Raw genomic sequence first — 13,569 nt, forward strand, 5'->3', positions numbered from 1 at the left:
GTTTTGCCCAAGAACACAAAATGACGTCCCCGGCCAGGACTCGAACGCGGATTGCTCGATCCGGAGTCGACCTCCCCTTGGGAAATAGTAGGAATAACTGTACAACAGTTCGAAATGCAACGTATCAACAAATGGCGTTAGAGTTGTCATGAAATTTAGTTGTTTTTCTTTTCTTTGTTTTTTTCCTTTGCCTCGACCGAAAGGAAATATGAAGGTTATCTTAAATGTGTTCAAAAGAAATACTGACATTTGAGAATGGCCTACAAGCGTTCCACTTTATAACCATAATTTGAGCTCAACGGGCATGGAGTTCAATTCCTAACCAGCGAATTAAATCATGGGGAATTTGAGGCAGCCTACTAGGCTTTCGAAATCAACTTATCCCATGTATATACATGTCTGTCTCCTCGATACACTTCACCCCTCAAAACTAGGAGAGTGGAATTTCCCGAAGGCTTGAACAGGGTATGTAAAATATAGAGAGACATGGGCTTACGTCTTGCAACGATGAAAGGTGAAGCCCCATTTGGAGGGGTTGTAATCATCCCACATCCCGTTAATTTCTGGCCCTAATAATATAAATGAAAAAATTAGTCGATTCTGATTGGCTGAGAGCAGTGCAGTTCAAGTGTAGCACCAGTGCAAAAAGTGTAACACCAGTGCAAATTACACATCGTAATTCTGGATAATGATTGGCTGAAAGACAATAGCAAATTTTCGAAGCCAATGATATTACGTAAAATGATGAGAATTTTGTGCGGAAACTTTGAGAAAAGGTTTCTCGAATGAGAAAAAATGGTTTCAAGAAAGGTCTTCCAGCACCTCCTCCACGCAAATTTTTTCATGTTTATACTATTAATTAATAAGTAATCATACGGTTTTTCTCGTTCAATTTGGAATTAATTTGCATTTGTGATTTTTTTCAAACAGCTGAAATTGCACCGGCCGAAGCGGCTCGTGCAATTTCAGCTTTTTGAAAAACTCACTCGTGGAAATTAATTCCAAATTTAACTCGAAACCTTATGATTACCCGTACAAATATCCCGTATCCCAGTTATTCCAATTGCAAATTTAACGATTTTCCTACACCATATCCCGTTTTATCCGATCTAGATATCCCATTATCCCACTAATCCCCCCCCCCCTCCCCGCCAAGTATCCCGAAGACCTCAAAATAGGACCTCAAAGTAAGGTACATTGGCAAAACAATCAGACATATTTCGTTTTCGTTTTGTTTTCTTTTTCACGGATCGTTGACCAAGAAGCCAAAAACACGAGAGAATGTAATGGTACGTTCTGTTTTCTTTCTAATTTACAAAGGCCATGACCCTTTTGGTCAGCTACAAGAGGGTGTCTCCGTATGGCCAAATCGGGTGTGTCAGATGGATTTTTCACGCTGCCAGTATATGCAGGCACTTCTTTCTTTCGAGGTCAGCTTGAGGGAATTTTCGTGTTGGCTGAGCGGCGAAGCCGTGGCAACTGCTCACGGCTTCGAACTACTTTTCGCTTATTGGCTGCCGAAACCGAAATAAACTGTCCCTGCAAGCAATGGGCTCGCGGCGAACCGAAAACAAACGATAGGTCACGCGAAGGCGTGACGACGTATTTTTTAATGCCAGTCACGAGTTGGTTTGACCTATTGTAGCTAATGGATATCGGAACCTGAAACTTCAATTATTTTAGTTGATGTCAACTTCAAAGCGCTTTCTCTTTCACATGTGGAAAACGTACGATCTCCCTTTTGCTGCATTTTGAGAGATTTGACAGATTTGTTTCGGAAATGCCAGGCTACAACTTGAACGCCGTCCTTTCAGTACTTAACTTGGTTTGGATCTTCATCGGTTTCGAATCGACAGCTGTTCGGATCGGAATTTCGAAAATAACTGGGAAAGATAACTTGTCATGCTTGGTTTCTAATGCAGCAAGGCCCTGTGGATCGGTAACATTCGCTTTGTTTGCCATAGAGGACAGCAGAAACCGCAATGAAACAAACTTCACTTTTTCAATCGAGGATCAAGTTTACGACTTGGAGGAACGGGTCAAAATCATTCAAACAAGTCCTTACAAAAACATTATTCTAAACTCAAATCACTCAACTGGATCTATTATTAACTGCACGAATATCTCGGCTGGATTTGAGATAGGATCACGTCATGATCTCACCAATAAAACACGAAACATCAGCTTTGTAAACCTTGGATTCCAAAACTGTGGTCCTCGTTTCGCTGCTGCCGTGATCATATGGAACTCTGATGAAATAAACTTCATGAATTGCGTGTTTAAAGATAACAAGCAGGCTGGGATAAATGGCTTTGACAGCGGGGTTGCAATCGACAGCTGCCTTTTCATGAATAATACATCCAATAGGCAAAATTCTAGTGAAAAGTTTCAAGACGGTATTACAACTGCGGCTGGAGGCGCGGGTTTTTTGTTCCGTAAAGCTGTAAATCTTTCTATAATAATCAGAAGTTCTAACTTCACATTAAATTCTGCCGTGACGAATAAGTCGACACATTTCGTTGCACCTTCCTCAAATGTATCCCATTTCACTAGCACAGGCGGAGGCCTTCTTACCGTTTTTCTAGAAAAAACCGATCAATGTCGCGTTGTGATAGAAGACAGTATTTTTTCGAACAATTCAGCAACTTATGGAGGAGGGGTTTACTTCGCCAACACTAACATGGCGTCAAGAAACAACTACTCCATAAGGACCTCAAGATTTTTAAAGAACATAGCTGGACAAACCGGAGGGGGATTGATATTTTCCCAGTGGGACAATGCGTCAAGTATCACCACCTTCTTCAAAAACTGCACAGTCAGCGAAAACCAGTCTAAGAGAGGCGCCGGGATGAATGTCTTCTTAATGAACTACGATGGAACAGCGAACGACTCTGTGTTGCGCTTTGACACTGTTGTGTTCAGCAACAATCTTGGTAGTGCCAGCACGGCTATTCGCTTCACCACGGCTCTGCCGTACGGCAGAACGGTGGATGTGACCCCGGAGTTTATCAATTGCACCATAGCGGACCATGATATGTCAAGGTTCGCGCGCACCAGCCCTTTCACAAGTCAACGGGTTAATGTGAAGTTTAGAGGAAGAAATGTTTTTATGCGCAACAACGGAGGTGGTGCCGCCGGGTTTCAGGATTGCGTTATAAACGTTCAAGGACAGTTGGTTTTTACCAACAACTCAGGAACGAATGGAGGCGCAGTGCTTTTGGAATCAAGTCAGATTATTCTATACCCTGACAGCGAGCTGATGTTCTTAGGAAATAAAGCGAGGGGTCTGGGTGGAGCCATTTTTGTGAAGGAATACACGATGGACGAGTTTATACACGAGAAAAATCCCGACTGTTTTCTGGCATACCGCGATCCCCATGAGCCACCATCTAAATGGAAGGTAAGGATAATATAGGACTGGAACCAACCTTGGACGATGCTGGGACTGGAACTAGCTCGTTTACCTTTAACCCAAAAGGGATAGTTCAGGTCTCCCATACATCCTCGGAGACCCAGGGGAAGTTAGTGGGAGCGGGGAAAAGTCTAAACGGGCGAAAAAAAATTCGGGCGAAGAAAAGGCAAGAAGGAGAGAAAGAGTAAACCCTCGGCGAACGACCCAGACAAATATGGCGAGCAACTGGCCTGTATGTATCTCTCGTGTAAGGAAACACGAAACGATACCTAGTCTTGCTACTCTGTGATTGGGCAGAAAAAAAAACAAAGGTTTTCTGGCACCAATCAGAAGCCAGAACTACTCTGACCGTTTGGAACTTGTCTGTTAAAACCTTGTCCCCAGGGGCTCTTTCTCTCCTTCTTGACATTTCTTCGCCCGAATTTTTTCTCGCCTGTTTAGACTTTTCCCCGCCCCCACTAACTGCCCCTGGGTCTCCGAGGATGGTCTCCTATAATGCTTTGCGGTCGTTATTCCCCTTCATCCCATTCACCTAAGTAAAAGGTACAGGTTAAGTCTACATACGAGCCAAGTGGTCCATCAGGCTGGAGTTTGAGGGTAGAGAGGCACTGTGAGATTGAAGTGTCTTGCCCAAGAACACAACGAAGTGTCCCCGGCCAGGGCTCGAACCCGGACCGCTCGATCCGGAGACCCTCTAGTCATTCTTTGAGCTGATATTTTCTTTCTTTTCACTTCTTTAATTTTGGCTTTTGTCAGTCTACGCCAAATTTATATGAACGGAATGTAGTTTTTAATCGATATAGTTGCTTTATTGCCGTAAACCTTTTTATTTCTCAGACCAACATATCCTTCATCGAGAATAGCAGTAACCTTAAAGGAGCCGCAATTTTTGTGTCATCTCTTCAGAGGTGTGTGTGGACAGAGGAGTTTCCATATCACGATCCCAGTAAAGCTCTTCGCTGGTCCAGAAATTTTGTGTACAAGAACAACTCGATTATTTTTGATGGTGGTGGGGAAGCTCTGTCGGGATCAGAATACGATATTGCCACGGACACCAAACGTTTCCACTTGTCTACAGAAGATAATTCTACTGTAAAAGTATGCATGGCTTGTCGGGTTTTCTTCAGTTTTCTTTAATTTATAGAAGTTCAGTCGTTTAACTATAAGACATTATCTACTTCCTTTTCTCTTGTGTATTCATTCATTCAGACCTTTATTCAAACTGTTACTCGTTTATTTCGTAGTTTGTTCCTTATTACTTGTGTTCGCTCGTTACTTGCTTCGTTGGTTCGTTTATCTGTTGCTTCGTTCTTCTGTTCTTTCTTACTGCAAATCTGACTGCCTGTCTCCTCATCTGTCTGTCTGTCTATCTGTGTGTCCGTTTGTCTGTGTCTGTCTATCCATCTATCTCTCTGTCTGTTTTTCTGTGTGTGTCTGTGTGTCTGTTTGTTCGTCTGTCTGTTTTGGTTTGGCTCGTTCGTTTGTTCGTTCGTTGTATGGTCCATGGTTCATACTTTTCTCTGCTCTATTAATTTCTGTGGTACCATTCTTTTGCTTACAAAACCCTGACATGCCAAGAAAATAAATTAACGAATGCTTCCTATTGTGCATCTCTATTGTCATTCCATTACAGCTCGCTCCTGGCCAAAACTTTCTTCTGAATCTGCATGCTGTTGATGAACTTGGACACAATGTTTACGCCATTGCTTTCGCATCAGAAGCCGACAACGTAGACGTCAACAGCACGTCGAAGCTCCTGCTACAAAACATACTGTATGCACTCTCGCCCAACAGTTCAAGTAGTGTTCCGTTCTCTTTCCAAGTTCCTGAGGCATTGTACAACAAGACACACCGCAGAAAAGACAAGGACAAGCGTAAGATTCAATTCGTTGATTTCTTCTCCACGCTGCAGAATGGATATTCCTTTGAATTGGAGCTGCAGCCGTGTCGTCCGGGATTCTTTTACTCTGCTGATTCAAAAACGTGCAAGTGTAATAAAGAACTGGCTGGTATTATGAGGTAGGGATCCGAATTGCGGCAGTTACTCATAGTTGAAATCTCGTGGACAAAAATAATGAACTTCGGTCAACGTCTCTATATCTGGACGTCCTTACGTTAAGTTAAAAGCAACCTTAGTTATCAACGCTCATTCCCTCTAACACAATCCTCGGCTGTAAATAAAGAAACAACTTTCGCAAACTGAATAGACCTTTCCAGCATTCCACTTCAGTGCGTACGAACAATAGCACCAGAGCGAGGTTGGGGTGGACATTTTCATACATTTACTGTTTTTCTGTCCATCCTGACCTCGACTTGGCGCTACTGTTTGTTGGAATACGGGAAAGGTCTATTGCATAAGGCCGGACATCAAGCGAAAACGTAGCCCAGTCCGGAATAATCGTTCTTTGTCCCGCACTTCAATTCGTACAAGGTTCCCAATAGACCTTTTTCGACTGGGCGGTTTGTTGCCCCATTTCAGACCATGTGATAATACTCTGGAGAATTCTTCCTTTCAAATTTTCAAATAGTCGTGTGCATATAACGAAATAATTTTAAGATGGATTAAAGAAAATCTCTTGAGAATATCACGTGGTCTGTAAATGGGAAAACAAACCGCCCAAGTGAAAAAGGTCTATTCAGAAAGTTCACAAACTGATTTTCAGTTCAAATCTTTCCAGAAGAAATCAAGCCTAATTAAAGTGATATCGTAAACGTCGACTATGACGGGAACATGTAAATTGACTCTCGGTCGTTTTGTATACGGGTATATGTGGCTTTCTGTTCGTACGCCATACCCTCGAATCGATTTTTTTCCCATCCGGTTCTCCCATTCAGTCAATACGCCAATGGTATCTCTACACGCACGTATATAACCCTCGCAATATCTCTGTCCTTGCCACAACAGATGTGAGAATGGCGGAACAATCTACCTGAAGGAGGGGTACTGGGCTGGCATCACTGACGACGGTACCTTAGTCACATACTTCTGTCCATATAAGTACTGCAATTGTACACGTGCACCCGGGGACTTCCCAGGGTGCTTATATGACCCAGACAACAGTGATAAACAGTGCTCTAAAAATCGCGCGGGATGGCTGTGTGGAAAATGCTCCAGGAATACTAGTGTTGGGTTAAGGTACAAGTAAATGTCAAGTTTGTTTGGTAGAAATAGGTCCTCTCATACAGTAAACTGGTGGACACCTTATATTAAGATAGCGAGTGAAGAGATTTCTTTATTGGACATGCAAAGTAGGCCATTCAGTACACTGTAGTTCCCGCCGAGACTTACCTCTCACCAAGACGGACACCTTAGGGCAAGCACTTAGCTTCTCCAGCAAGGTGACCTAAGCTATTCAAGGCGGGGAATTCTGTGAGGAGCTGGGAGACCTCACCTAAGTGGGGACCTCTAAATAGCGGACATTTAATAAAAAAGGGGCCTTGCTTTTCTCCCATTTCTCAATTTCTCAATGACAGAGATCTTTCAAGGGGAGGTGGGGGGACTTAAGCAGGGTGGAGATCTCAATGCAGGAACCTCTCCAGCATGAACGTGGGACACCAATACAGTGCAGACGGTGATCACTGGACAAGTGTGTGTATTGCCTTCAGCGCACATCAGAAAAACTCTTCTGTTGTTGTTTTAAATAGAGCGGTCTTCAACTGGGTGTCAAAAGTAATTCGCCTTTGCTCTCGTTTTACTTTACTTTGCTCTGTGATTGGTTGACACAACTCGCGCCACTTTCTCAGCCAATGAGAAGCAAAACCAAAGCCAATTGCTGGTTTCACACGTGCATTTTCCCGCGCTTGGCGCCCGGTGCATATAATTACTTCAAATTCTGATTGATTCACTGGGCTGTCTGCTTCTCTTGTCATAGGTCAGAATGATTACTTTGGTTTTAGTTTTACAGTGAAACCTGTTTTAAGCGGGCCCCATATTAGGCGGACGCCCTCTATCAAGTGGACACCAGCTTGAGTTCCAAAATGTTCCTCTTACATTTACTGTAAAATAAACCTGCTTTCAGCGGACACCTCTGTTAAGCGGACACTTCAAGGGCTTTCTACTTCTAAAAGCTCAGCTTAGACTCCTTTAACATTGCTCAGCGATGTCGTTTTAAAGCTAAGTAGATTACTCCAGATTGATGCATTGACTGACTGAACATTGTGCTATGAACACTCTTTGATCGCACACTGTGTTACACTGAGTTACAAAAGGGTTAATAACTAACTATTATTGCATAATGTTTTAGAAACTGCTTAGAGGGGACACCCTGTGTTAAGCGGACACTAGTAAGGGTCCCAAGGGTGTCCGCTTAATACGGGTTCAGTTTCACTGTACGACGCTCAGTGAAAACCACTATCGCATAAATCAGCTTTGTAATTTAATGTTTTAGTTGTCGGCATCCTATAATTCATTTCTACTGTTCTGTATAGTAATAAAACTCACTTACGCAGGTTTTTCTTTAAACTTTTCTTTGCATTTTAGGTGGTCTGAGTGCGTTAGTTGCACCGGGTCTGGATGGGTGCTGGCTGTTGTCATTCCTGTTGTGGTTATCTTGTGCATTCTCATCATCTGGCTCAATCCTGGCATATCTAGCGAGTTAAGAGGGCCCCTGTTTTTCTTTCAAGTACTCCCCTTCATTTTCGATCCCGTCAGCCACTTAGGAGGACATGTTTTTCTTTTAGCAGATCTCTTCAACTTTGGAGGTCCGTTGATCTATCTCTCTAAGACATGTATCATAAAAGGAATAAATAACCTTTACACCATCGCCTTTGGATACGCTGTTCCAGTCCTCGCTCTTTCGATCTTCTTGTTGGCCTACGTGTTAAGCGCCAATTATTGCCTGAGATTTAACTTTCGTCGAAACTCGATGCTGCGGTCATTTTGGCTTCTCGTTGTATTTATTTACAACTACTTCGTGGAAACGTCGTTTGTGATCCTGTTTTGCCCAAAGGTTGGTGATAAACACGTGTTCTTCTATGACGGCACGATGGAGTGTTTCCATGGTAATCATCTACCAATGGCAGTAATCGCTATTCTCGTGCTTGTGTTACTGGTGATCCCTCCGCCAATCATGGTGTTTCTGTTAACCAATGGCTACTGGAGGGTTGATCCTCAATATTTAAACACACTGACAAGCGGCTTGCGCCCCGAGTGCCGTTGGTGGTGGTCAGTGGATTTATGTCGTAGAGTCCTCCTGGTCGCCATTTATGCATTCGTTCCAAACTGGCAAACTAAAAAGGTAAGGTAAAGAAAAGCACGAGTTTAACTGATGCCGAAAAAGGTGTCTTTGAAGGTAACCGTTAGCCTTCATTGAAAAGTAGAAGAGTATAGCGAAAATCTTGTCTCAGTACGGGTGAAACATTTTAACCAAACGGATATTATTTTGATGTAACACTAACTTCTCCAAAGCAATATCTTGAATGAAAATGAAAAAGCGTCAAAAACTGTCATTTTCATCAGCGTTTTCGGTCGTTTTAGTGCGGACTACAGGGAAAAACGTATCAAGAAGTATGCTTTTTCATACGAAAACGGGTTAGTGTGAACAGGTGAAAGCAAAACGAAAATGCTATTAAGTGTTTTTACCCTCGTTACATAAAGTTATTGTTCTTCTTCTTTATGCTAGTGTGGGCGAAAATGTTTTGCTTCGTTTTCTTTGAGACGAAAACTATTAAAAACGCATTAGTGTAGTCGGGGCCTCCCTAGGCTTTCATTCTCAGTTACGAGGTCTTTAAAATTCCAGTGTAGTGCACATGCATGCTTCAGCAAGATGACTTCTTCCTCTTCTTTTTTGATTCCTAGATACTGATGGTTTTCATGTGTGTCCTGATCTTGGCCGTGCATAGTAACTGTCAGCCTTACATTCGCGCACGAGTCAACGTCGCGGAATCCGTGTATCTGCTAGTCCTATGTACATTGTCAATCATGCAAATCACGGACAACGAACCAACCAAATACTATGTCTGCCTGGTTCTGTTGGTCATCTTGGCTTGTCACACCCTTGTGGTAACTGTTTATAAGGGCAGTCGCTTTTTCCAAAGGCGTTTTGACTGCGCATGCGTTCAGATTAATGCAGCGACAAGGCGTCAAGGGTATAACGAATTAGAGGGGACGGATATCGACCACAGCCTTTCAACTGAGACGGAAAGACAGAGGAAGATCCCGGACACAATCTTCGATTCATCTGAAGAAGGCTCGGAGCATGGTCAGTACTAGCGTCGCGGAAAATTTCAGCCATTTTAGCCGCTTTCTTGTTCCTGCTCCCCTCCGTTCTTCACCAGCGGTTTTTTCCCTCACCTAGAAGTTACAACTTCGGAATTACAACAAGATTTTAAGCGTTATTAGAACTTCTTGTAAACTAATGCACAGGCACACCCGTCATTGTCCCTTTTCGGGGGCGGATCCAGGAATTCCAGAAAGGAGGGGATGCACACCTTCTAGTGGGGCTCCGGGGCCATGTCCTGCGTTTTACCCTCTAAAACACCATTTCCAGCATTCCTGACACTTGAAAAACGTTTTTGAAGGCATGATAGAAAATCTGGAGTTTCCCTTTTGTCAACCAGAAAACCAAAAATAATTATGTCGTGAAGTGTACATTATCTTTTTCTAACTTGACATCAGTCAATTTGTGGAAGTGAAACAACTTCGTATAAAACAATTGTACAATTGTATTCTATTATTTTTATGATGTGTCAAACAAATAACTGACAAAATACTGCTCAAAGGAGGGGGGGGTTTGCAACCCGTCAACCTCTCCCCTGGATCCGCCTGTGCCTTCTTCAAGTATTGTCCGAGTCCTCGGTTCTCGGCAGGCAGGGATTTTGCCTAGTAACGTATTTTGAATAATCTAGAGGTCTTAAGCCGAGGGAGCGGGGCGGGGGCGGTGGGAGGAAGGGAGGAGGACATCACCTGTAAAGAGACCGGGGATGCTCGCGTCGAGGTGTGAATACGAATTTTGGTATATATTTTAGGGTTACGCTCAAAGAAATCGTAAAATACTGTCATGTCACTTTTAAAGTGGTATCTTTATGGGTCAAGTAAAGCTCGAACAACGCTCAGATTGGTCTCCTTTAGGATTTTGATTCAAAATTTTCAGACAAGCATCCCCGACCTATTCACATGGGATTAACCACCCCCCCCCTCCCCCTGTGGGGATCATAACTATTTCCACGGAAACAAGAGAGGAGTGCAATGGAGTGTGATGGCTTTCTCAAGCTTTCTGCGTGTTTTTGTCTTTTTAGGTTCAGATTCAAGGTGAAGAGCAACACAGTGAAGCCCGAGTCTCGTAGACCTGCCTCGATTCACTCCTAGAAAAGAATAGTCCAAAATATTGAAAGCATAGGGAAGAAATTAGGTTAGCATAATTGATAGTTAAGTGCCAAGAAAAGGTTGATAAAAGACAAGTACGAAGTAACATAAAAATCACAACAGAAAGTCTCGAGGGTCGACTCCCGATCTTTTGAATTTTTGGATCAGGAAAAAAGCACTGAAGTATACGTTACTGAGTCAAAGGGCAAAGTATGCCTCACCAAAAATCACTGGAGCCCAGACTCTCCGCGAAGACGTCTTCTGTTTTCTCATTGCTAAGTTGATGAGCGAGGAAAAAAAACGCGATGATGATCGCGAGCGAGCGAGGTTTTATCTGCTTTTAGAAGAATTCGTCTAGTGTCCAGATGTAAATGCCGCAATTTGATTGGTTGAGCCACCGTATACTACCAGCCATTTAAGTGCAGTGGAGGTTGTCTAAAACTAGCGAAATTGTTTTGTTGTTATTTTTTTTCTAAACCTTCGGAGGAAGATTTAGAACAAATGGCAATTTAATCCCTGAGAAGACTAAAAGAAGGATATCCACTTCTCCACTTAAAAAACTCGAAATTATTGACGAAATGGTGACGCGCGAACGCAGATAATTGTAACTCTTTATCTGAAGGGATTTTAGTTAGAATTCTAGTAAAACAATAAGATTATTCGCTCTCGATTTTTATGAAATCGATCATCGATCTCAACAACTATCTTCTCATTTTTTTAAATTGATTTTTTTTTACTGATTGTCATACACACTGGATACAACAACTATCTCCTCATACCAAATTTTTTAGAACATTAGTTTTAAGAATAAACCCGAGGTTGAGATTTTGAAAATAATATCTTTTTTGTGTTGAAAATTTGTTAATACAACACAATTACATGTTTTTTAAAGGCTGGTTTTCACTAGTGACGGAGTCGGAGTCGGAGTCGTAGTCAGAGACTTAAGAGTGCTTACGACCTAGTCAGTGAAAATCGAAAATCGGAGTCGTAAGCGGAGTCATAAGCTCGACGGAATCGAAGTCGGAAGAATCAGAACGTTTCCATTTCTTCCGATTCCGTTTACGACTCCGTCGCTTATGATCTAGTGAAAACAGATTATCGGAGTCGGAAGCAGAAACGGAAGAACCAACCAATCACAAGGCCCGGAATCGAGCATTGTGATTGGTTTATTCTTCCGCTTTTGCTTCCGACTGCGACAATCTAGTTTTCACTCGATCGTAAGCGACGGAATCATAGGCGGAATGGGTGTTCTTCTTCCGACTCCGTCGGATTGATTTTCACCAGATCGTATCGCTTTACGCTTCTGATTACGACTACGGCTACGACTCAGTCGCTAGTGAAAACCAGCCTTAACTAAACCGTGTAAAGTCCTTCCTTCTCTAAACGGCAAAACTAGCCAAAAGGCAACAAAAACATCATTAGCCGTATGTTCGATGCTCTGATGCCTGCAGGTTGGCTCCAAAGTTACTCTTATACCATCCAGACACTAAATTCTGTCGAAAACAGAAATGTCATACGCTGTGATATAAGAATATTTATAAGAATATTATCAGCCTATAATCGCCGGGCAGAAAAATAATTAAGAATATTCAGCCTCCGTCGGAAAAACAATGTCCTTACAAAAAGTGTAATCTCGAGCTCATAATCTTACTGGTCTGTTTGGAATTTGATCCTGGACAAGAAATCACAAGGATGACATAACCAAATTAAAACAAGTTATTAACATTTTAGTAGTTGAAATGTTTTTGCTACAAAAAGCAGAATACCGCTTTTTTCGCTGAAAAAGAGTTGCGTTATTCAACGTGTAATACCGCTGGTCATGCGATGTGCGTAGCGGCTCAATATTGGTTTTCAAGAGTCCAGCGCTTCTTGCGACCTCTTTGTGAAAGATAATAATTTTGTTAGAGAGTCATCTGCTCTTTAAGTCCCATAGAGATGAACAAATACAAGTCTTTTTCCTTCGTTTCTATCCTGTTTTAGCCTGTTTTCGTCCTGTTTTTAATTATTTTTGTCAAGAATGCACTGATTCGCCACGTAATTGAATCGCTGTGGAAGACCAGGCCGGGTTGTTCAAGGTCTGATTAAGCTAACCCAGGATTAGCGAGAATTTTGATTTCAGTTTTGTATTTTTTTCGTTAAGGTTTTCTTTTATATTTTTTGTCCTTCAGTTATGAGCTTGAATAATCACAAACTACACAGAACATAAGAAATGAAAACCATTTCTTATACAAGAAAAATTACTACTTTTGTTGTCTTTTACAGTCGCAATCCTGGGTTAGCGTTCAGTGGCTTTCGAACAACTCAGCCCAGGCGAGTTAGTCACGAGATTTTTTAAAATAAAGTAATAGAGAGACGTCTCGCCGTAGAAGACCAGGCGAGTTAGTCACGAGATTTTCTCAGCCTCGGATAGCGTGAACGCAGTGTTTATTTGAATAAGGGAAGTCTCGTGGAGTTTTAGGCGAGTTAGTCACGGGGCTTACGTCGTTGACAAGTTTATTTATGCAGTATGTTGTATATCAAACAAAAAGCCACGTCGATTAGTTCAATATGTCCTTTATAGACGGGATATCAAGTTAATACTGTAGTGCCGGCTTCGAATAATCACATAATCAGTCATGTCGCTTTTAAGATCAGAGATGGATCGTGTTTTTTAAACTTATTTTACGGAAACACACCATCCCAAATTCAGTCGGCAAAACTACTTTTCAGTACTGTAGATCAATATAACCTTTCAGACAGGTAGGTTTGATAGACATTGTAGCCTACGAACAGGTTCTCGTGCGTTGCAGGAGCAAAGTCGATGAGCAAAGTCCCTGAAAGTCGCGAGAGATCTGTCAGCGAGCGAAGCAAGCCC

General features: G+C 42.3%; 1 protein-coding gene across 1 annotated transcript; it reads left to right on the forward strand.

Annotated features, from left to right (window-relative positions):
* The first annotated feature begins 1,616 nt into the window (after positions 1-1,616).
* Positions 1,617-12,689, forward strand: LOC110050363 (uncharacterized). Its single transcript, XM_020756282.2, has 7 exons — positions 1,617-3,400; positions 4,250-4,510; positions 5,046-5,431; positions 6,318-6,548; positions 7,893-8,649; positions 9,210-9,612; positions 10,649-12,689. The coding sequence occupies exons 1-7, from the start codon at positions 1,781-1,783 to the stop codon at positions 10,663-10,665; spliced, it is 3,675 nt and encodes a 1,224-aa protein (XP_020611941.2). The 5' UTR covers positions 1,617-1,780; the 3' UTR covers positions 10,666-12,689.
* The last annotated feature ends 880 nt before the right edge of the window (positions 12,690-13,569 follow it).

This window comes from Orbicella faveolata, unplaced genomic scaffold (genome assembly GCF_042242905.1).
Source record: "Orbicella faveolata isolate gen_17 unplaced genomic scaffold, um_ofav_v1 contig_14, whole genome shotgun sequence".
NCBI classification, from domain to species: domain Eukaryota; kingdom Metazoa; phylum Cnidaria; class Anthozoa; order Scleractinia; family Merulinidae; genus Orbicella; species Orbicella faveolata.